The following is a 22,995-nucleotide window of genomic DNA, read 5'->3' as shown; positions in this document are numbered from 1 at the left end:
TTTGACCGCAGAGCTGCAGGTTCCCGACGGTGAATACGTCCTCTATCCCCTCGTTGACGTTCTTTTGAGCCGGAACGTCGCCGTTCCACATACACTCGTGACTGTCACCGCCAACCGTACTTCGCTACCACTTCTAAACTTCAGCTTGTGCCCTCAAGTACTTCCCCGTGGCATGTTCTTGGCCAACATTTCTGATGCTGACGAATTTGAAATTGCAACTCTCAGCACCGAGACTGATTTACTTACGCCTACTGCGACTAACAGCTCATCTTCCTTCCCGGATGATTTCTCGAAGATGATTGCACCAGACCTCAACCTTGCACAGGCCAATGACATCCGTCGCCTTCTCGCGTCGTACAGTGACATTTTTGATCTTGACGACAGACCTCTAGGCCAAACGTCCGTCGTTCAGCACCGTATAAACACCGGTGATGCGAGTCCTATTCGTCGGCGCCCCTATCGTGTCTCCCACACTGAGCGCAGAGTGATCCAAACGGAAGTCGAAAAAATGCTCAGCAAAGGTGTCATCGAACCTTCCGACAGTCCTTGGGCCTCCCCTGTCGTCCTTGTAAAGAAAAAAGATGGTAGCTGGCGCTTCTGCGTTGACTATCGCCACTTGAACAAGATCACACGAAAAGACGTATACCCGCTACCACGCATCGATGACGCGTTGGACTGTCTGCACGGAGCTACATACTTCTCGTCTATTGATCTTCGGTCCGGCTACTGGCAGATTTCTGTCGATGCAATGGACCGCGAGAAGACTGCCTTCATAACACCTGATGGCCTATACCAGATGGCCTATACCAGGCCTATACCATATTTTATGGCAGACAGCACGAATCAGCGGTGAGCAATTTGAAAGAATATTACGAGGATATGAAACTCGAACTTTGAGAGGGGCGATCAAGGCGCGCAAAAATACGATGGGAAGGCTGTACGTAAGAAGTAGCAAGTTGATGAACGATCCCGTTAAAGCTTTTGAAAGGGAGGTGGCTATAGCTAGCGTTCTTCCTTTACCTGGTGGAGGGCAGTTTACTAATGCACCGATATCTGTGACGTTTGAATGACGTAAGTAACTTCTTGTTGCAAAGCGGGCAGGTTCTGTATGAACGAACTCTAGTTTAATAACTGAGTGAGCTAACTAACTCTATTTTAGAGTGAATTTGAGAGGCGTTCGTCGCAAGTTTAGTGTTTACGTTATTGTGCATAACATAGATAATAATGTAACGATAAGAACAGAATAAGCAGCAAAACAGCCCCGAAGGATTTCTGTTGATGCTGTAACGTTAAATGCTCGCAAAACAAGACAACTACAAATGATTATAAGTCTTCGTGTTCTGTCCGCATTTTAAATGACTTTGTGTTATGTTGTTGCATTTATATAACAAAGTGGGACGAACTCGGCCTTGCAGGCCCTCTCCAAGTATGTGCATTCAATGCGTAACAACAGGGGAAGCCAGGAAAAGTTGATCTGAGATTGCCGGTGTCCTTTGTGTTCTGTGAAATCGAGGTATGCGCGCAAGACGCAATATGTCAGAGGTCTCAAGCTCACTTCAACCAGCGGGTCGCAGTCACCAAATTTAGTCTCCCGCAAGGGCCGGGACAGTAAAGAAGGTTGGAACACTGGAGGAGGGTAGGGGTTGGGGGGTAGGGGGCAGTCTGAAAAAAAATGTCAGCTAACGTTGCCATTTCAAGGACGGCCCTTCCCATATCTCATATATGGGTCGTTTCTGTAGGCAATTTGCCGTCAGAAACATGTCGATAATGATATCCAAAATGACAGAAATCTGAACGCCGATTCTAAAATATAGAGTTTCTGTTCTACGTTAATATATGAATACATGGGAATCTGTCCTTCTTTCTTCTCCATGTTCATGCTTCTCTCTGTAATTCTCGTGCTTCCCGTTATTACGAAATGACCCAAACTTTTTGTTTTCTTTTTCTCGTAGCATCCACGATCCTTCATCATCATTTCGTGACCGTCAACGCTGAACACGATGAAGTATACATTGTTCAACGTTCACTGGAGGTCAGCAAAAAAAAAATCCTTTAGCGGGATGTATCGTTTAATTGTTGTCTATTATGCGTACGCAACTGTTATGCGAGCAAGTTGTGCTTGGAATTTTACGTAAGATGTCAATACAACAGGCTGTTCTCGCACTGGAGTCATGCAAACTGATGACGTAAGTTATTACGTGTAGCGCACGCGTAGAAGTGGTGAGACACAGCGGCCCCGACTTTTAGGCTAGATGCATGAGGCAGAATTTTTGTCCCGGCAAGACACGAGCTGGATCGACTTGGTCTACGTGTACCGGATGTTTCGTTGTTTGTTAATGTTACAATTTGTATAGCGTCGTAGTTTCTTTATTTTTATTTTTTTTTGCTTTCCTAAGGGTTTCAGACGCTTTACATGCTCGATGCATACTACGTGCGCGCGAGCCAGCTATGTTAGTGACGCACAAGCGCAGTTATTTTAAACTAACTTCTTGTGTATGCGCGAATGACGGCGCAATACCCTTCTGCAGGATACTCTCTCATGTATTCACGCCATTTTGTGAGCCCCCCAGACAGGACAAATGTGCATTTGTTCTTTGTCATTGTCCGAATAAGCAATTTCAAGTTTCATATTTTAAGTACTCTTCGTTTTGCGCACGCTTATAGGTTTGCACGTACACCCGTGAGCAAAAGTATACGGACCTGCCCCTGGATACACCACTGATTTGCGTATATAGAACAAGAGAATAGGTAACATGCGGCATTGTAGAACTAAATTCAAGGATTTCACATGTTAGACATGCGATCTGATTATGTGGCATGCCGCATAGTGGGTGGCTTCGAATAATGTTGACTGCTTAGTATTCGTTAGGGTGCAGCGAGGCGTTGGTGCAGCTAATCTAAGTACAGGAAAGTTCTTGTATTTCTTCTATCACAGAAATGCGGCCTATATGAACCCAGGACCTCAAGCTCAGCTGAGCATTACCATAGCCACTGGTATATATCGCAGTGATATACTGGTATATCGCAGCATATCTGTTAATTATTCGCGAAGGTACTGAAGTCATTGTTCTGACTCAGAAGTCGTCTCCTTGTCGGGGAATGCAAACGACAGCGTCTGCAAAAATCGTTGCTCACGCCTGTTGCGAAGTGCGAGCTGTAATTCGATTTTCGCTTGAAAAGGATCATCAGCTTCTGAGATTTAAGAGGACTTGTGCCTTCTCAGAATGAAGTGATGAGTGAAGGAAAGGTCATAAAACGGTGTCGAGACTTCCCAACTGGCCGCACAAATGTACACGACGAAGAGCGAAGTGGAAGGGCCAGAATCCGTTCACAGGGAATTGCAGTTCACCGGGAATTGCGATTAGATAGACGACTGACAATTAGGCGTCTGTCGGATGAATTTACTCTTGTCAGCCGCACTAAAATTTGCACGATTGTAACTGAAAAGCTCCGATATCACAGAGTGTGTGCAAGATGTACTAAAAATGATTACCGACCAACTCAAACAGCACAGAATTCACCAGGCGGCGAACTTCTACGCAGGGGGACTAATGAACGGCTGCAGCGGTACGAAAATTGCTTATAATTTAAGGGTGATTATGTAGAAAAGTGAAGTAGTTTTGTGCTAAATTAAACCAGCCGATAAAAGCTTTCACTAACGAATATTTATTTTTTTGGGTCCAATGGCCCTTACTTTTTGAATAACCCTCGTGTGTGTGTATATATATATATATATATATATATATATATATATATATATATATATATAAAGGCCGAGAATCTTTCCTTTTTCCATATCGCACATACAGACAGACAGACAACGCACTTTATTGGATCCTGAGGGGTTACTGACAGGACCCCCTAATGGGAGGCCGTTGTAACCGCTAGCCGCGCCCACGTGGGCAGAAAGCCGTAACGCTTCGCCCTTTCCTGGGCCAGTTCACCTTTAACAGACGCTGCGCAACTATGCCATGGTCGGCACAAGCGCGAGATTGATTTAAACAACGAAAACTTAGACTGACCCAAAGGGTACATATCGCTCTGGACTGACCAGGATTGCTGCGCCATCTAGGAAACGGAGTCGCAGTCGGCTCGGCCGGCCTCTCTTTTACTTCCGCTGCGCTGGCGCGCCAGCTTTCCGCCGTCTATCGAACGATCGGTACTTGTCGGGCTCCCTCCAGGAAAAAAAGGAAGATCACTTATGGGCGAGGGAAGGCTCAAGAAAAATTTATTAGGCGCGCTTCTTGTGGAAGCGTCTTGGTACGCTGAGACTAAACGTGGTTCTGCCGAAAACGTACACAAGGGAACATAGGAGATATAGAAGAGGGACCACTGGCCCAACGCGCTTGAAGCCACGAGGGTCGGGACAACACGTGATCATGATGCGCTGTAAGCTTCAGCGTCTTCCACCGCCGTGCGCAGAGCAAAGTTCAGCGAACGCTCTTCCTTGAAAATCGATGCTCAGAAACAAGACACTGCCGCTCTCACACACTGCTGCAAAGAGGATAAATGCATACGTTGAAATTTAAGCGAGTGAAATTTATTGGCGTAGTCAGGAGAGAGATTGGATTGTGGGTGGGTGTGAAATCTTTTTCCTTTCCCCCGAACTGTTTAAATTTTGCACGTGTGAATATACACGCACGAACACACATAAAGGGTGACTGAGCCCTTCCCCCCCCCCCCTCCGCCTCCTTTCTGCCGAAAAAAATTTTTCTGGCTCTCAGATAAACATTAAATAAAGTTTATTAACTCATTCACGGCTACGCTACCGGTGAAATCGCTCGAACATAATGGGAGAAAATGTGCGCACGCATGTCTGCCAAGGCGCCCAAACAAGTGCGCGTCGATTAAAACCGAAACAATTTGCATAGGCGGGGTTCGCCGAGCGAGGTTCCGTATTGCGGTGACTTTTCGAACAAGAAAAGTGAGGTGGATGGCTTCGTAACGTAATCATCTCTCCCACTTTAATACCTTTCTCCATGCTCATGGCTGCGTTATTCAATAGTGCACCGGTCACTACGGTCTTTCTGTTATTCATTCTCCACAGTAGAGAGAGAGAGAGAGAGAGAGAGATGAAAAAAGGAAGGCCGGGAGGTTAACCAGATATTAGCATCTGGTTTACTACCCAGCACTGGGGAGGGGAAATAAGGGCAATAAAGAGGGTCTAGAGAGAGAGAGGGGATAAAAGAGGAGGAAAAAAAACGCACGTACATTCTCCACAGTAAATGTGGCTCATACCCTATACAGGGGATTTTAAAAAGAAATACTGAACCAAAAGAAATTGGTTCAGTATTCGAATACGTGCTAATGGGTTAAAATTTCAGGGTTGCTATAGTCGAGTATAATCCAAATTTAAATAACAAATTATGGCTAATACATAAATTAAAGCCGATAGAATTTAGTAAGTGATATCTTTAGACTATAAGAAATTGCTTGACTGCGAAGCAAACATCACTGTGCTCTTCGAGCGTAGGAGAGACATATAGCAACGTTTATGATATTACTGGAGATGTTAGCCTGGTTTCTCGCGTGGCTTACTCCTCCAGGTATCGGGTGGTGACTACGAGTGCAGCATCATAGCCATTAAGCTGCCACAGCGGGCAACGGCCGAAGAAAATAGTGCGCTAGCTAGGATCATGCTATGGAATCACGATGAAGTATTTCTAGTCTAAAAAAAAAGGAAAAAAAAAAGGACGGGGCGTGCAAAGACGGACACAAGGAAGAAGTCAAGACACCACAAACTCTGACTAACAACTGCAAGGGCGCACAACAGAGGAAGAGAAAGAAGGCACGAAAACTTATCTGCGCGTGCCCAGGCAATAAAGGTGAACCTATCAATCCGGCACGCGTGGGGGTCTACGTGAAGAATGACTGTTAAGGCATTTGATTTCTTCTTTATGCAAATTATTCGACGGTTGGCTCACATATGCGCTACCACATGCGCAACCACGAAAAGTACGTCTAAACGTAAGCGACCGGCTGCCCCCTGGCCTACTCTTGAAGTGCGTTCAGATTGTCGCGTACACCTTTACTTCCTTAATTCTTACTTTTTTCGCCTACTTCCGAACTCGCGGTGCATCGGTAACGTGAGTCATGCCTCGACCACTTCCGCAAGCCCAAACTGGCGGTAATAGCGGAAATTTTAACTTCCGCCGGCACGAGCGAAAGTGGCTTCTCTAAGGAAACGGAACTTCGGGAAAAATAGCTAACAAGGCGCACCGGAAATAATAAATAAGAACAGCCCTGAGCGCTGACTGCTCCTGATTGTCGGCCGTGCGAATATCAACTAACAGGACGTGCTGCCCCCGCATGACGTCATTGCATTGCGTAATTGTTTATTTGCTGAACGCAAGACTTTTTGCTAAGAGGGAGTGAAGTGGTGAGCAGCGTGTTCATCGGGGCTACTCCATCGGGGGGGGGGGGGGGGGGGCAGGTCTCACTGCAGACCCCCCCCCCCTTTTCACTTTGTCGAGTACGAAAAAGAAGCTCCACCACGAATGCAAAAGTGAAAATGGAGTGACAACGGCCTGTCATAGGCCCCGCCTTTCCGGCGATAAAGGTAGGAAGTAAGCTCTTCTTTGAATGCATCATCAAGGGGGTGTGGTCGCCATTATTGCCAAACAGCCTGCGTAGCCGTAACCCTGCGCATTAAAAAAAATGGGCTGAAAGGTCTGACAGGGTAAAAGTATGGGGCAGAGATGGCGTCCCCCTTACGATGATCAGGAGGGGGGGGGTGGCGCCGCCAGCGCGCACGCCTATGATCATAAGAAAATCACAGGACAGAACGCTCTCCTGCGCTCGCTTACCCCTTCTGTGTCGCGCCGTTTTATATTTCTTTAGAAAGGTGCTTATGCGGGCTTCACTCATAAATATAGACAGAGTGCAGAAAGAGAGAGAGGTAACATAGGAAAGGCAGGGAGGTTTAGACTATGTCCAATTTGCTACCTTGCACGTGGAAAGGGAACTGTTGGCATGAAAGAGAAAGAGAGAAACCGCGAGTGTACGCAAGTATTTGTTGAAGCATGGCCATGGCGAACGTGATGCACGTATACGCACATATTTCTCATCATTATACTTATTTCGGTGGTCTCTTCCGATTGTTATTTCACATATACTTGTAGGAGAAATGCTAACTAAGCGAGATGACATGTGCAGAGACCGAAAAAACCACTCGCGAGTAGGCCCACTACGAATAAGGCGGACCGGTGAGATGGAGTGAGGCCAGAAGTAGCGGAATTCTGGTCAATTTTAGTCCGACTGGGCCTTGCTGAACAGAATGTTAGAGACTCTTAGTGCCAGAAAGCGCGGCTCAGTTCAACGAGTTCGAGTGAATTTGGCTGAGTAGAATTTCTGTGAGTGCGTGCGAGTCCAGCTGAGCAGAATATGGCTGCGTCTGAGTTCCAGTGCTCCCTCAATGATAGCACCATTTGTGAATAAGCCTGAGTGAGCTCCGTTTATTTTGCTGGTCTTTTCGTATGACGTTGCTTTCGAGATTTAAAAACACAATTGTTGATTTTCGGCGTTCATTTGTCTCTTATATGGCCACCTAAATTTCAACCCCTTTTATTGCAACCAGAGTTAACCAACATTAAAATCTAAATGCGCATTACTACTATCATTTACATGAGTCAAGGAGCGTAGCCAGAAATTTCTTTCGCAGGAGAGGGGAAGGGTGTTCAACCACCTTTTATGTATGTTTGTGCGTATGTTTGTATGTGTGCGTGTATATGTAAACATGCAAAATAAAGAAAGATGTCGGGAGAAAAAAGATTTACCCCCTCCCTCCAACCCACCCACCCACTTCTTGACTACGCCCTTTCTTGAGTGACGTCTCCTTCGAATGTTTGCTTTCCTGCATTCAGCCAGAGCGCATTCGTTCAAACTTCCAAAAATACTAGTCTCAGGTCTAACCGAAATAAAAAAAATAAATAGAAAAGGAGATAAAAAAAACGAAAGAAAGAAGAAAAAGGGAACCAGACTTGATGGGCACAAGTATTACCTGGAAGTCACGGAACTACTCTCTACAGAACTTCCAAAGTGCTTTCCGCTGCTATTATCTCGCGCACTACGCGGAATCGTCAAGGGGACCTAATCTCAACCGCTTTCTTGCGAATCCACGGGGACCGCATTGATCTGCGCGCCATATTTGTAGCGCGTTAGTCAACGGCTGGCGGTTCCCGGCGCTGTCGTCGTTCTAACGGTTGGGGCAAGAATCACATGTGCTTCCCGAGCTGATGGCATAGTACACACAATATCCTTCGGGCGAGCCGCGCCGACGTAAGCGCTTAATACCCCGACGCGACCGCGGTTTGCAGCAAACAGCTCCAGCCGCTTTACCGCAAACAACCTTGCCCACCATCGGCGGGAGCTCCCTTTCCCCGTCGAAGCGAAGGTGAGTTCGTTATGGCGTACGAGGGTATCTAAGCGGCGCCTATTAGCTGGGCAATTCACGTGGCGGTCGGGGAACGAGAGGGTGGGACAGAGGTAGCAGCTCGTATGAGGGACAAGCGCAGCGGAAGCCACGACACGAGTCAACATTAAAGTGCAGAGGCTAGCCGAGCACGTTCTCGGGCATCGCATCGCTGCTCTTGTTATTATGCCAGGTACCAGAAAGATGCGATACCTTATTCCCCTCCTACGCCACTCTCTCTGCGCTCGGTAATCGTCGAACAACCACAGCTTTCTCTCCTTCCCGTGTACGTTTCCCCCTCTCCCGGCCGCTTTCCTCTCGCCCTCGGGCTACCAGTAGTCCAACCGCCAACAAGTAAAGCGAACTTGAAAATTGTATTTCGTTGCGACCTCGGCAGGAGACCGGTAGGGAGCGACAGACGCTCATGGGAGGGCGAAAGAAAGAAGTTTGGCTCGAGAGAACGGTGCCATATTAAAAAAAAATATTAATAAGGACTGGTAGGGAAAGGGACGCAGAAGAGGCGGTCGTCATGGCAACGGCTCTCCGGCACCCAGAGGGGGGAAAAAGGGAGGGAAGGCTCCCGCGGCGGCGGAGCACACGTGACGTGGTGGAATTTTTCCCTCAAGGCCGGTCGGCCGTCCAAACTCGGGAGCGGGGCGCGAGAGACGGCACTGTGCGTGGCTCTACCGGGCACTCGCACGAGAGGCTGCACGGGAAGGAGGCTGAAGAGCAACAGAGGGAAGGAAGATGGGGAAAAAAGGAAGACAAAGAAGAAGGAAGAAGTCTGCACTGCGCGCCCACTCGTCGCGGGGAAACAATGAAACCGAGGAAAAAAAAACTGGGAAGATAATCGTTCGAAAACGAAAAAAAAAAGACGAGACAGCGAGAGAAGGATGGAAGCTAGGGACGAAGAGGGGAAGAAAAAAAGGAAAAGGGGATATACTCTGGCTAAGTCTTTTTTTTTATGTTGCTTCCCTATTCTTTCGAAGCGGAGTCATTTCTTTCGGCTCCGTTGCTCTTTTCCTCTTGTCTATCGGCCGCCAACTGGCCAGCAGCTCTATTGCCGCAGCCCTCTCGTCGGGGATTCGGCGTCTGCCGGTCTCGCGGGTTTGATGCCGTTTCTCCCCAGAGCCTTTTTTCCCCATTGTTGATGAAAGACACTCGACCCGGGAAAACGACGACGGAGGGGCTACATCGCGGTGCGCGCTGCGTCCTTGTGTGCCGTTTTCTTGCGACTGTCCCTTTTCCTCCGTCTCTGTCTCGCCTACTTCAAAGCCAAAGAAAGGGAAGAAACAATGAAATCAAGCGGAAATGACTAGGTATAGTGCGCCCTTTCCGCCAGTTATACGGCCGAACCCGGAGGAAACAATTTGCGCTGTCATTCCTTTTGCTCCTTTTCGGTCAGTATACACTGAAAGACAGGCTTTCAGGCGACGCTTTCGCTGGAAGGTTTATATAAATGAAAGAGGCGGTCTCCGACGGATTTCTGAGTTTAAGCAAGATAATACCCCGCCGTTTTTTTTTTCTTCTCTGTAGGTAGGCAAGTTCTTGAGCGAGCTGTCCTTGCTCTCCGAGTATTTCTGTAATGCAAGAACGTACGGCTCTTTTGAATGGGCTCGCCTGCCTCTATATTACCCAGGAATAGGCATCACTATGAGCTTTCTCGACTTAACGTTCGGCGCGGTTTAGGTAGCGGACTTTTACACTTGGCTGTAGGTGCACGCCCCAGGTGGTCGAAATTGATACAGAGTACGGCATCATCATATCGTGGTTTTGGGACGCAAAACCAAAACAATTACCGCTACTGCTATTGTCTTGCTTATATACGATACGAATTTAAATAGATGTTTAAGCACTTATTATGCCATGAATTACGGCGCTTAACATGTTGTTTTAAATAGTAATCGGATCAAGCACGAAAGGGAAAAAAATAGTTAAAGAGTTTAATTCGTAGTATTACGGTCAAAATACCGCCCCTATAGGATGCGCATCCTTGTGATACAAAGTTGTTAGTTAATGTAATGCCACTGTAAAAAAAGTGGATCAAAAAAGGAAACAAGCGATTCACTCAGAGAGAGAGAGAAAGGTAGGGGAAAGACAGGGAAGATAACCAGGAACAACTCCAGTTGGCTACCCTGTGCTTAGGAAGGGGAAAGGGGGTGCGAAAGAATGAAAGAGAAGGAGAGAGTCTGTAACGACACTACAAAGTAATCGCAATAGCACTGTGTAAAAGCAAGACATTGTCTGAGACCAGTCATAACTTGTCGTTCAGTCCGGTTTCTCGGAAAAACAGCAGCAACGCTCTCATAGCGGCTCGCGCTGCAGAGGGGTAGGCACTGGGTATTTGTCCTCTGTGAGAGGGCGGGATTGTCTAACTGGTCCAATGCGGCCCGAGAGGGCTCCTCTTTGGGTGTCAAAACGGATGCACTCGCAGAGAAGCTGCGCTATTGTTTCGATGCACCCGTAGAGTTTACAGAGTGGGCTATGAGCCATTTCAATAGTGAACCAATATGCTTTCGAGAATGCCACTCCAAACCAGAGACGGACTAGCAGGTTAGAATCATGTCGTGATAGGTTTGATGGGATATGTAATTGAAGGTCAGAGCCTAAAGTATGTAGGCGTGGACTTGTAAACGTCGGTGAATTCCACCGGTCCAGCTTTAAATGACGTGCTAGCACACGACGTCGTTTTTCCGCGTCAGATCTTGATAGCGGAATGACGACACCGCTGATGCCATCGTGGGCGTACCAGGCAGTTTCGTCCGCTTGATCATTGCCCTGAATGCCGCAGTGACTTGGTAACCGCTGGAACAATTAATTAATATCCGGGGTTTAACGTCCCAAAACCACCGCTGGAACAATATGTTGTGTCCTTTCCCTGTGGCTTCATGGTGAACGTGCCTTATTTCTGCAACGAGCTGCTCATGCGAGCCGTAACGTAAAGCGGACAGTAAACTTTATTTATTTATTTCAAAATACTACAGGCCAATTGGCCCAAGCAGGAGGGGCAATACACATAAAAGAAATATACAAGGATGGCATAATACATGTAATGGTACAAACTAGAACTAATACAGAAGAATAAAGGCTCGAGAACAAAAGACAATGGGCACATAAACTTAATAACGCTCATATATAGTAATGAAACAAAATCATCACTTAAAAAACATTTAGTTTAACAAAAAATGTGCTCTTCCAGAGCCTGAACGAAGTCTATTCCAGTCCTCTATTGTTTTGGGAAAGAAGCTTAGAGATGCTTTGCAATCACAGAGAATAGACCACGAATTACGTGGTTCGTCGATGGTAAACTGAAGAGCTGCCTGGAGGTTAACTAGTTCAGCAGCTGTAGTTGATGTTGCGTAGTACATGTTGAGCTGTGTTATGACAAATCTTGCCGGAATTATTACTGCGGCGGCTGAGCTTCTCGTTGTAACTGAACCATCAGCGTAAATATGGATGCGGCCATTGTGCGCCTCATGTAGACAGAGTAGTATTGCCTGTTTGAAGGTAACCGATGACATGTTTGCTTTCTTCGTGATTCCTGGTATTCTGAGGCGCACTTCTGGTCGATGTAGGCGCCATAATGGTAAGAATCGCCTTGCTGCACGTTCGAGGGCAGTGATGCTCGATTGGCAGCATTGATGTGGCTAAATGTCGAATGCGGCCTTTTTGCAGGTAACGATGCAAGATGGTGGGAAGCTATCCTGGCAAGGTGTCGAATATGCGCCCGAAGAGTACAGCGGCTACGTACGTCGACATAGGGTGAACGCCTGCTATGACAACTGTTGCCGCTGTAGACATATCAAATAAAAATTGTGGCCCCGACCAAAGTACCATTGAAGTTGACACAAGCGCGTAAAGCTGTAATAAAAGCTCATCTGAAATAACATCGTTATTTTTTTGAGAAAATATTTCTTTGCATGCCTCTACGGTGATTGCCATGGGTTGAACAAGCGCGAGCACCTATGTTCTGCGTAATTAAACGAAAAATCCCAACATATAACATTTACATGTTGAGGTTTGTTACAGTCCCCAAAGCGCACATATCTTTTCTTATGATAGAGCACGAGTTATTCATTGGCTTATTTCATTATTTTGTTTGGATTGGAGCTAGACCGTGCATGTGGAGCTGGTTATGTGCCAGCATATGCTCCTGCTTAGTACAAAAGTTTGACCGTCAGCGCAGCGCCAGTGTTCGCACATCTGAATAAAAAGAATACGTCCTGACAAAAAATGTTAAAGCCTGTGCATATATTGTTGGGTGCGCACTGGCCTCGTAATCACCTTGCGAACAATATATCAACCGCTTTTTTAGGGTTCCTGGTGGTCACATTGCATTTATGTTATCCCCTCCTTTGGCAAATGGGTGTGCATCACAGTGCATGCGACCATTCTGCTCCAATCTTCCGTAATGGGTACGTGCCCCTTCACCACCATATGTATAAAATGCTTAAATATAATGCAGAAATATGTCGTATTTCTCTACGCAGGCACTTCCAGTCACCATTCTTCCTTCCTTGATCGCTCCGTTGCCTTCGTCCTTGCAATAATCCAGATCCAGTGCCTCACGGCGTGCAAGGAGATAAATTTTTGCGTAGCTTGTGAGCGCTGTAGTGCACAAACATAACTATTTCGTGAGAACTAAGCTGTGACCGTATAGACGCATGAATATAAAAAATCACAGTTTCGCCGCAAGGGCGAAGCAATGAATGCGATAGCAAGACACTAATGCTATACGAAGTGAGGCTCGCCAATGAATACTCTCAGTTTGAACAGCACTCCTGTTGCAAAGGCGGCCGAAGCAGCGAAAGAAACTAGCGTGCTTCAAGTGTCGAGCTGTGACACTTGATAGTTCGCACTCATCTTCTGTTTGTTCGTTTAGCGGCGTCCCCTGAGCTCGAGTGAGTTTCGTACGCTCCGTAACATGAGCGCGGACATCACGGTGAAAGCTCGAAACAACCCTCTTTCCCTCACCACGAGAAAACCACGCGAGCAGACAGCAAAAGTGCAAGGTTCTCCCTGCGGAAATATAAGAACAAGCGAGGGAGCACGCCGACGACTTTTAAATCTGCCAGTCGCGCTCCTCGCGCCATCTCGCTGGTAATGAAGAAACGCTTATAAGCGCCTGCCGTCTCTGAATCCTACCAGCGGTAAAGGGTGTGTATATAACGCTCGCCGTTAGGTATACCTGAAGGATCTGCGCTTTCTGGCGTAGCGGTTAGCGCCACGCGCTGCGGAACGACAGGTCGCTGGTTCGATTCCGCACTTCGGAAGCATTTTTCTGAATTATTTTTCTTTGGGACTTTGATATATATATATATATACATACTTATACATATAGGGTGAATGACGGCGACGGCAAAATCCAGCCGAGACTGTCCATGTAATTGCTATTGCAATAATACAGTGCATGATATTGGACTTCGCAATGGACGAGCACTTTGAGTTCAGGTGCATAAAAGAGCAGAAAGAACTTCACGTAAGTTCACATTGAATCAACCGTGCAAGTTGTGCCTTCATAGTTACCCCCCCCCCCCCCGTGTTGGCTTCAAAGCTACGGCGTTTCGCTGATAAGCGCTAAGTCGCGGGTTCACTTCCCGGCCAGGACGAGCGAAATGTTATGAGAGCGCTACGTGAACACGCCGATGCACATAGATTTAGGAGGCATGTTAAAGAGCCGCAGATGGCCAAATTAATGCTGAGCCCTCCAACGGCGTGCCTCGTAATCATATCGTGGTTTAGGTACGTATACCCCGGCACGCAAATAGCAATGAATAAATGTTTTTTTATTTTCTTTCTGAGCAAACGGAGTTATTAACAACATAAGGACTTCTGCCAGAGGTACCCCCTGTCCTGGTGACATGAAATTCTACTGTGTGTTTTTTTTCCCGCTAATTCATTGCCTCGTTCTTCGCCGAGTTTAACCTGTCTGCGGTATGTACAGATGTAAATGATTGCAAGGTCAGCATTCACGTGCCCAACAGGAAGTACCCACGTGCTTGTCACGTGATGTGCACCGTGAACTGGCTACGTTAAAGGGCGCGTCTGTTAAGCGCCCTTAAATAGATGGAAGCACGCTAATTCGACTGCGAGCCAAGTTCACTGCCAAGGTCAGAGGAGTAGAAAAGAAAAGTATACAACACTGGCGAGGCGTGGGAGCGTTAGACAATGCCTGGAAGACAACGTGCCTGGGAAACAGAGAGAGAGAGAGAAAGAGCGGTTAACTACAATGCAAGGAGATCGCTCAGACGAGCGCGAGTTGCCAGAGGGACGCGTTTCCAGCAATATACACCGCGCGAAGCCTGTCGCGCATCTATAAGAAACAAACATTAGAGAACGTTTCTCGAGCAAGGTGTGCAGCCGGAGGGGGAGAATGCGAAATGATAAAATAGAGCACGGAGAATTTAGAATTAGAAACACGGGAGGAGTGCCAGGCGACGATTCGGCGACAGGGGGGGGGGGGCAGAGAGGAGGCGTGGTTCTAATTTAGGGGACTCGGTGCATCACACCGTCGCTGGAGCAAAGATAAGCGTTAACTTCTTGAATCATGCCAGCCACTGACTGAGTGCCCCGCGCGTCTTGGCATGCGGACAGCGTTCTTTTTTTTTTCATCTCACGAAAATGACGAGTAAGCTTATACATGAAAAAAAAAAAGAGTAAGGTCAAAGCGGCAGTCACGAAAACAACAACAAAAGAATACGAATAGCTCGAAAACATGCGTCGGGATTGCAGGGTAGGTGCAGTGACGTTGCTTGCGATTCGAGTGATGCCCACCGCGCCAATGACGGACCGGAAAATCCCCGAGCGCGTGACGCCAGCGAGTCAATATATTTTCGTGACAGAAACGTTGCTGACGGGAACTGCTGGTGCATGTGATGTCTGTAGTAGACGACAAGAAAACAGTACGGAACTTGGACGAAAACAAAGGCAGGCGCGGTGGAAAACACAACGGCCTCCTGTGTGTTCTCCTTTGAGTGCCTGTAGTTTCTCTGTCGAATTTCTGCGCTGTTTCTGCCCTGTAGGATGAATAATAGACAAGTCCGACAGGACACGCTGTTCACATTAGCGAAATAAAAGCCAGAATCTTATGGCGCAGTCGCTTCTTCCTTCTGTACGCAGAACCAACGTTGTTTATCGAAGATGACAACAACTTACTGTATTTGACGCCGCTGTTGCTGCAGCTCAGACTTTACTACGTATTTCTAATTCTTTTTACGTATGAATGAATGAATGAATGAATGAATGAATAAATGAATGAATGAATGAATGAATGAATGAATGAATGAATGAATGAATGAATGAATGAATGAATGGCTTTACACGTATAAAAGCGAACTACTTATTGAGAGCAGAGAAGTTGCGTCACGCAAACAGGTTGAATATTTCTGTTTGATAAAAAAACAAAGAAAGAACAAGCGACAACTAAAGACAACGGAGTTATACGGGGTGATATTATTACTAATAAACATAATTTTAAAAACTGCCAGGCGCATCTAGCACAATTTCAGTTATTTAGGCAGATTACTCTCATAAACGAACACTAAGTTGCAGAACGCCCTAAATGAATGTGTGAAGGACTGGGAAGAATTCGTTAATTATTTTTGTGCTAATTACTTTACAGCACGTATTGCTATATGCGAGGTACAGCCAGTTAATTTGAAAGTACAATCCAATTGGAACAAACTTGGAGGATGACACCAGTTTCGAGATACGCGTTTTCAGACCTTGCAACAATATGAATTGGCGTTCTATTTAACCTCATGCTCGAATGCATAAAAAGCCTACGCACAGTAGCCAGTCTGAGACAAAGTAAGTTCTTCCATATCCTTCCCTCTGGGTAAACAAGTAACTGAAACAACAGTACACCTATACCGCAAGCTTGACAGATGTTGCTTTAAATCATGGGCCAGTTTCAGAAGTGCTTCTCGCTGGATGTCTTGTTAAATAGCTGGCTTCATGTCGTACACTGCAGAGTACTTGTTAATAAATTAATTAGTAAACATTTTTTAATCACTCAATTGCGCACTACGATTTTCAGTGCGAAGTGATCTCCTACCCATTAGCAGTTCATTTTCATGAGTAAACTGGTGCTATATGCAACAGGGCATATATTTTAGACTTATGTCAATGGTAAATTGACACGCCCAATTGAAATATTATAAATAAACGCCGTAATATTGTCCCCGACTAATAAAGCCTTTAATGAAGTGTTTCATACTATCACGCTCTTATCGCTGAGGGTGATGGTGCTCACGTATTTTTGTATGAAACCATGTTTTTGAAAACAGGCCATCTCTATGGTCCACGTGCAAAATCTTATTAACATACTGTTATAAAAGGAAGTACAAAGAATGTGGGCAAAGAGAAAATGGGGTAGCAGCATACCTCGGTTAGCCTACTGTCAGAGTCTTTCATGCTTAACTTATTTGGGCTGAATAACACGAGCTGTCCTGCATGCAACAGTTAAGCAAGCAGTGACGTAGCCGAAAAAAAAATAAAGAAAAGAAACTGCGGCAAAGCGAGTGCTCGTACCCGCCGAGAAATGTTATGCTTCGAGTGTCGTCAGGCTCAGGTTGCAGTAGCGCTCGACTGAAATTGATCGCATTACCACCATGTAAGACATGTAACAAATGTTACGTAAAAGATTCAAGCGTGATTCCCGGAGAAGCCTACATCCACGAGATTACAAACATCGCCGCCAACGGAATCGTAAGAAGCGATCTCGCTGACAGGACCGTGGTTATGAACAGAAGTCAGTCCGCTTCATCTCTTTTTTTTTATGAATAATATTTTTCACTGGCTACGCATGGGATGACGAGTTTATGCCTTAGCACTACTGCCTTAGAAAATTTTCTATTCTCATTCCCTGGTAACTTGAAGCTCGCATATTGAATGCGATCACGGCGTTTGCCGCCCTGGCAAGGCGTTGGTTCACACTACAGTTTCGTTCAATTTATTCACTCACCACGGCATATCGTGGTTCAGCTGTATCTTTCTCTCTATTTACCTCATTAATTGTAACACACCATATATGATCTTTTCTGCAGATCGTAAGTGCCTATCCTACTATTTTGTGTTCGCGTTCGCAAAAAAATGTCGACACTCTAGAGAAAATGGAGTACTTGGGGAATATTTCTGCCACGCAAATATAATCGTAATCTACCTCACGTGCTTTCCTTGTGTTATTACCACGGCCCCGGCGCTTCCCGGTCACGAACGGCGTGCGCGCTATTGGCGTGACACAGCATTCTTGACAGGAAAGTGGCGAGAGCCGACTTTTCAAGAAAGCGAACGTGAGAGAGCCAGATGACAATTATTGTTCCGTGCTGAAAAGACTCCCCAAATACTCTTTTGCGTGTGGAGAAGTTGAGGTCTTCCACAAGTTCACATTTTCCTGCGGGACACCAAGAACAACAGAACTTCAGAGAGGATACTACAAATTACGACGGTATGGAACCTGGCATGCTCCTCCTCATCATCATCATCAGCCTGTCTACGCCCACTGCAGGGCAAAGGCCTCTCCCATGTTCCGCCAATCAACCCGGTCCTGTGCTTTCTGCTGCCACGTTATACCGCGGAGCCGGACCATGAGAGTGAAATAACTAGAAGAATAAGGATGGGTTGGGGCTCATTCGGCAAGCATTATCAAATCATGAATGGTAATCTACCACTATCCCTCAAGAGGAAGGTATATAACAGCTGCATCTTACCGGTACTTACCTACGGAGCAGAAACCTGGAGACTTACAAAGAGGGTTCAACTTAAATTGAGGACGACGCAGTGAGCGATGGAAAGGAAAATGATAGGTGTAACCTTAAGAGACAGGAAGAGAGCAGAGTGGGTCAGGGAACAAACGGGGGTTAAGGACATCATAGTTGAAATCAAGAAGAAGAAATGGATATGGGCCGGGCACGTAGCACGTCGGCAGGATAACCGATGGTCATTAAGGGTAACTGACTGGATTCCAAGAGATGGCAAACGCGGGAGGGGGAGACAGAAAATTAGGTGGGTAGATGAGATTAAGAAGTTTGCATGCTCCTCAGCAGCGGGTTAAATGCACTCGCAAAATGCCAATTAAGCGGAAGCACACAACTTGCACAAGCTCACCTGCTCCTCATCCGTCACTGATAGGGCATGTCTAAACGTCTAGCGTGGGAGGTAATACGATGTTGATTAACCCTTTGGCTATGGCATTCATTCATTCATTCATTCATTCATTCATTCATTCATTCATTCATTCATTCATTCATTCATTCATTCATTCATTCATTCATTCATTTTTAGCCAGTGTAATGCCTAAACTTCAGCTGTTCCTAAATTTCGACATGGAAAGAGAAACCGCCGAAATGGGCAACCGCTGACCATGACGGCAGGCAGATCGACGGAACAGCAAATGCAAAACTGCTTATTCGTGCGGTCTTGAGCTTTTTCTTACTGCAACACGTGACGGCAACATCACATTGTCACCTTTAGAAGTGTGACTTCAACGACGGCTCAACAACGAATGACGTACAGCGCTCTGTTCCCCGTCTACGGCACCTTTGGAAACTCGAACCTATAGTTTTATGGCAGTGTCTACGACGGAATAATGGAAGTGCATTTCTAGTTAGCTTAGCTTTGTATTTGACTTAACTGTCCCATTTATTCTGCCCAAAGTAACGGAAATGCCATTGCTAATGAGGCATAACACCGATGAATTACGTAAGGCAACCAAATATTGCGCATAATTTGACATTGAACCTCCTAGTAGTTCCTACATAGTTCTTCCAGAAATAAAACACCCAGCAAGCAACACGCCCGACCCGTTGTAAAATGGTTGAAAGAAAGTACGCGTTCGTTCAGTATATCGCGGTAGAGTACCATATTCTCTTTTATATCGTTGTCTATAAGACTGGTTGTTTCATAAATAGGTCATTAATCATATTATTCATCTATTTTCACGTGATAGAATAAGTAGAAATATTCAGTGAAAATGATTTTTTTTTTTACTTAGCTGCGATCCTTAGGGGTGCCGCGGTGATAATGATAAGTAGGTCTAGCTGTGAGCAGTGGTTGCATAATGATGTTTCCATAAACTAGCAGAAAAAAATGTAATTGTCTTTAATGTCGCCAGGTTAAGTTACCGACGTAAAAATGATCAAATGCTTTCATTCTTATATTTGCAACCTATCGAGTAACAAATAAAAACTAAAATAATTTTCTATCGTTTATATCTTTTGACCAATTTAAACTTTGCTCAGTAACAAGTAACTAATATAGCAAAAAAAAATCTGCATTGAAGAGCAGTAGTCTTGTGCCAGGAGACCTCTCACTCAGTGAAGATACTTTCAGCAAACACAGTTGGTGTCGTAACCTTTCTCGATTCGATTACATCACCTTCAATCAAATTGTGGGGGGTTATATTACATCAGCAAAGTTATTCACGTGAGTGCGCTGAAGCAGTTCATTATCCACCAACGTCATCTCACGAAACGGACCATAATTTTAATTAGTTGGGTAAGCGCAGCTGTGGTGGAGCAAATTTTGTAGTAACAGTATACACGTGCGCTATGCCTTTCTTTATTGCTCCATAGGCGAAGGATTGCATATGCAAGTATATATAACAATATATATAACACTATATAAGTATTGTGTGATTTCGCTATACGACTAGTGCAGCTACTGCAATATATTTATCGCCAAGTTTGTTGTCTATGGAGTGACGCTTTGTTAAATATATATATATATATATATATATATATATATATATATATATATATATATATATATATATATATATATATATATATATATATATATATATATATATATATATATATATATATATATATATATATATATATATATATATATATATATATAAAACTGGGAAGGTGGACTACGTTAGAGCCGGCTATCGCATCAACATGATAGTAGTATTGAAGAAACACACAAAAGTAAAATAAAACACACAACGAATAAAATAATAAGAAAATAGAAAAATAATGAGAAGCACTATGTACATATATATTGTGTGGCGTATAAAGAACGAGCAGAGTCTTAATGGCACAGTCCAGTGCATGAAGTGTGGTCCCACAGCGGATAGGGTCCGTACAGATAGTTTTGCTGGTCTTAATTTTTTTTATGAAGTTTATACGCAGTTTTATAGGAAATACATTTGTAAAACTTGCACTTGCTTCTAAAGTGTGCGTGCGCATATATACAATTCTTATAAGGTGTTTCTATCGTTTCTTTCTGCTCTTCTGCTTTAACCTATTCTGTATGTTATGTGTGTTGTTTCCTCCGCCAGCTACCTCGCGGGACAGATCGTAAGCCCACGATATGCACACAACTACACAGTTTACACAAGGCGTGGACCCATATTGTAAGAGTTGAGTCAATCCAAACAATGCTGCATAGACAGCTCCTGCTTCGCATGAAATCTATTCCCACAATCAGTGGGATCTGCCAGAATTTTTCGGCTTGAGCTTCCCAACTATTGTGTTCAAATTAAAGTTGCGATTGATTGATTGATTGATTGATTGATTGATTGATTGATTGATTGATTGATTGATTGATTGATTGATTGATTGATTGATTGATCGATCGATCGATCGAGTATATCAGTTTTCGGTGACATAAGCACCACACGTTGGCCTTGCCGAAAGTAGCAACACACTCTCGAAACTTGGTGCGACGGATCGAATTATAAATTTTACAAGTATCTGTGTAACCACTCTGTAGTGAGAAAATATAAAGCATAATTATAAGCGCAGGAGGTTGTGCGCCTTGGTCTTTCATTTCTGACAAGCTCATCGAATGACTATTGCTACGCAAGTAAAAAGAAACAACGCCGTGGTGGAATATCGTTCCTCCCGAACGCGTTATCAATCTTGGGTTTTATACATTACTGCGCTGCATTGGAACGTCTGGGATGACAATAGAGAAAAGCCACCTTATGTAACCACTGACGTGCTACTTGGAACGTAGGTGTTCACATTATATTCAATTTGCGCATCGAGGGCCAGAAGAAAAAAAAAGCTCACCGAAATATACATTGTTGACGTACAACGAACCTAATACCACTCGGAACATAGTGCCAATGTGCGTAGTATAAACTTTAGTTCTTAATGCGAAGCGCCATATACGCATAAGTACTGGTAACCGGGCCCCGCTTTCCTCTACCTGGATGCTTCCTACACTCGTAATCAGGTACCACTTAAAGTGCTAGATATAGCCAGGAAACCGGACATTTTTTGTCTGGTTTCCTGGATATAGCCAGCATTTTCCCAGGACCTGATTTTGAGTGTACAAGCGTTATTGATGTAGAAGTTAGGGGCGTAAAAGTACTACACTTACATTCACCAAGAAGTCAACATAAAAGAAACAGAAATCACAATATCCTAATTGGCAGACGGAGTATTCAGCCAAAGAAAAGACATCGCCGTCAAAGCAAATTCTGTTAATCACGAGCACAGCATAATTACAAGAACACCAAACGTATCACCGTGCAACATACAGTAAATTTATAGTATAGGCATCTGATGCAAGGTTGGTCTTAATTACGCAAGCAGCTGCAAAAGAAAAAGTAGGATAGTTTTTATTTAATACCTGTTTAGAAGTACGTAAACATCGCAAGGAACAATTTTCATAGAGCTGTCTAAAGACAGTTGCTGTCACATGATCATAAATAACTGAGCTTAACAACAGTTAATGCCTTCTCAATTGTTAATTATCTTTAGCGTATGCATATAATCTAGCTGATTTATCGCACCGACAAAAAATGACGAAGAAAAAATTCGAAATTCCCTCGTAACTGAATTGCTCTGTAAAAGAACACACAGGGGAATGAAAGCTGGAAGCTCGCCATTAGTATCTCAACGAGGATATCGTCTTAAGGTTCAGCGAAAGTCGGTGCACGTTAGGTAGCTACTTGAATGACGTAAATGAGAACTGGAGATGTCAGTAGTGCTGAGGTATTGTCTTAGCTAAACTCTTTGGAAGTGGTTTTGGTAACGCGAATGTACGTCTAAAATAGCGCTAACAAATTTGATTTTAAGAGTAAGGAAGTTAGAGTGAAGGCGCACGACAATGTCACGTGACTCGACGAAAAGCGCGGGATACGCGAGTAGTGTGGCGGCGCTCACCGTGGGGACGTTGGCAGACAAGATGTAGACGCTGCTGCTGGCTGACACGCTTCTCGGAAACTGCTGCTTGTGCGGCTTCAGCTGCGACGGCAGGTTGACTTTCTTCGCCATGGTGGTGCCGGCGTTGACAGCCTGCAGCGCCTCACTTCGTTGTCAAGGACCAGTCAGAACAGAAGCCGAGCAGTCGCTGACGAATAATTGTGGTCACACGCTGTGATGGATGTCGCTCAGTCGACGTGCGAAGCAATGCTCCGAGTGCGTGACGACACGATAAATGGAAGGTACTTTCGTAGAGGCCAGTATTACGACGCAACTACCGTAAGAACGATTGAAGAGCGCGATAGCTGGCAACCACCTAGGACGTCGGCGTACTTGACCCTTTACAAACGAAGCGAATCGAAAACAGCGAACTTAAACCACCGAAAGAAATATCATACGACATATGCTTCGCACTCACGT

General features: G+C 45.1%; 1 protein-coding gene across 1 annotated transcript in view; it reads right to left on the bottom strand.

Moving 5' to 3' along the window:
* LOC119383410 (sodium- and chloride-dependent glycine transporter 1) overlaps positions 1–22,708 on the bottom strand; it is a 90,718-nt gene extending 68,010 nt beyond the window's left edge. The window contains exon 1 of the mRNA XM_037651521.2: positions 22,537–22,708. Within this exon, the coding sequence (XP_037507449.1) occupies positions 22,537–22,647 (111 nt within the window). The 5' untranslated portion in view covers positions 22,648–22,708. The remainder of the gene's footprint in view (positions 1–22,536) is intronic.
* Between the last annotated feature and the right edge of the window lie 287 nt (positions 22,709–22,995).

The sequence above is a fragment of the Rhipicephalus sanguineus genome, chromosome 2 (assembly GCF_013339695.2).
Source record: "Rhipicephalus sanguineus isolate Rsan-2018 chromosome 2, BIME_Rsan_1.4, whole genome shotgun sequence".
Taxonomy (NCBI): Eukaryota; Metazoa; Arthropoda; class Arachnida; order Ixodida; family Ixodidae; genus Rhipicephalus; species Rhipicephalus sanguineus.
The sequence above is the reverse complement of the archived record's forward strand: the minus strand, read 5'-3'. Positions and strand labels throughout refer to the sequence as shown.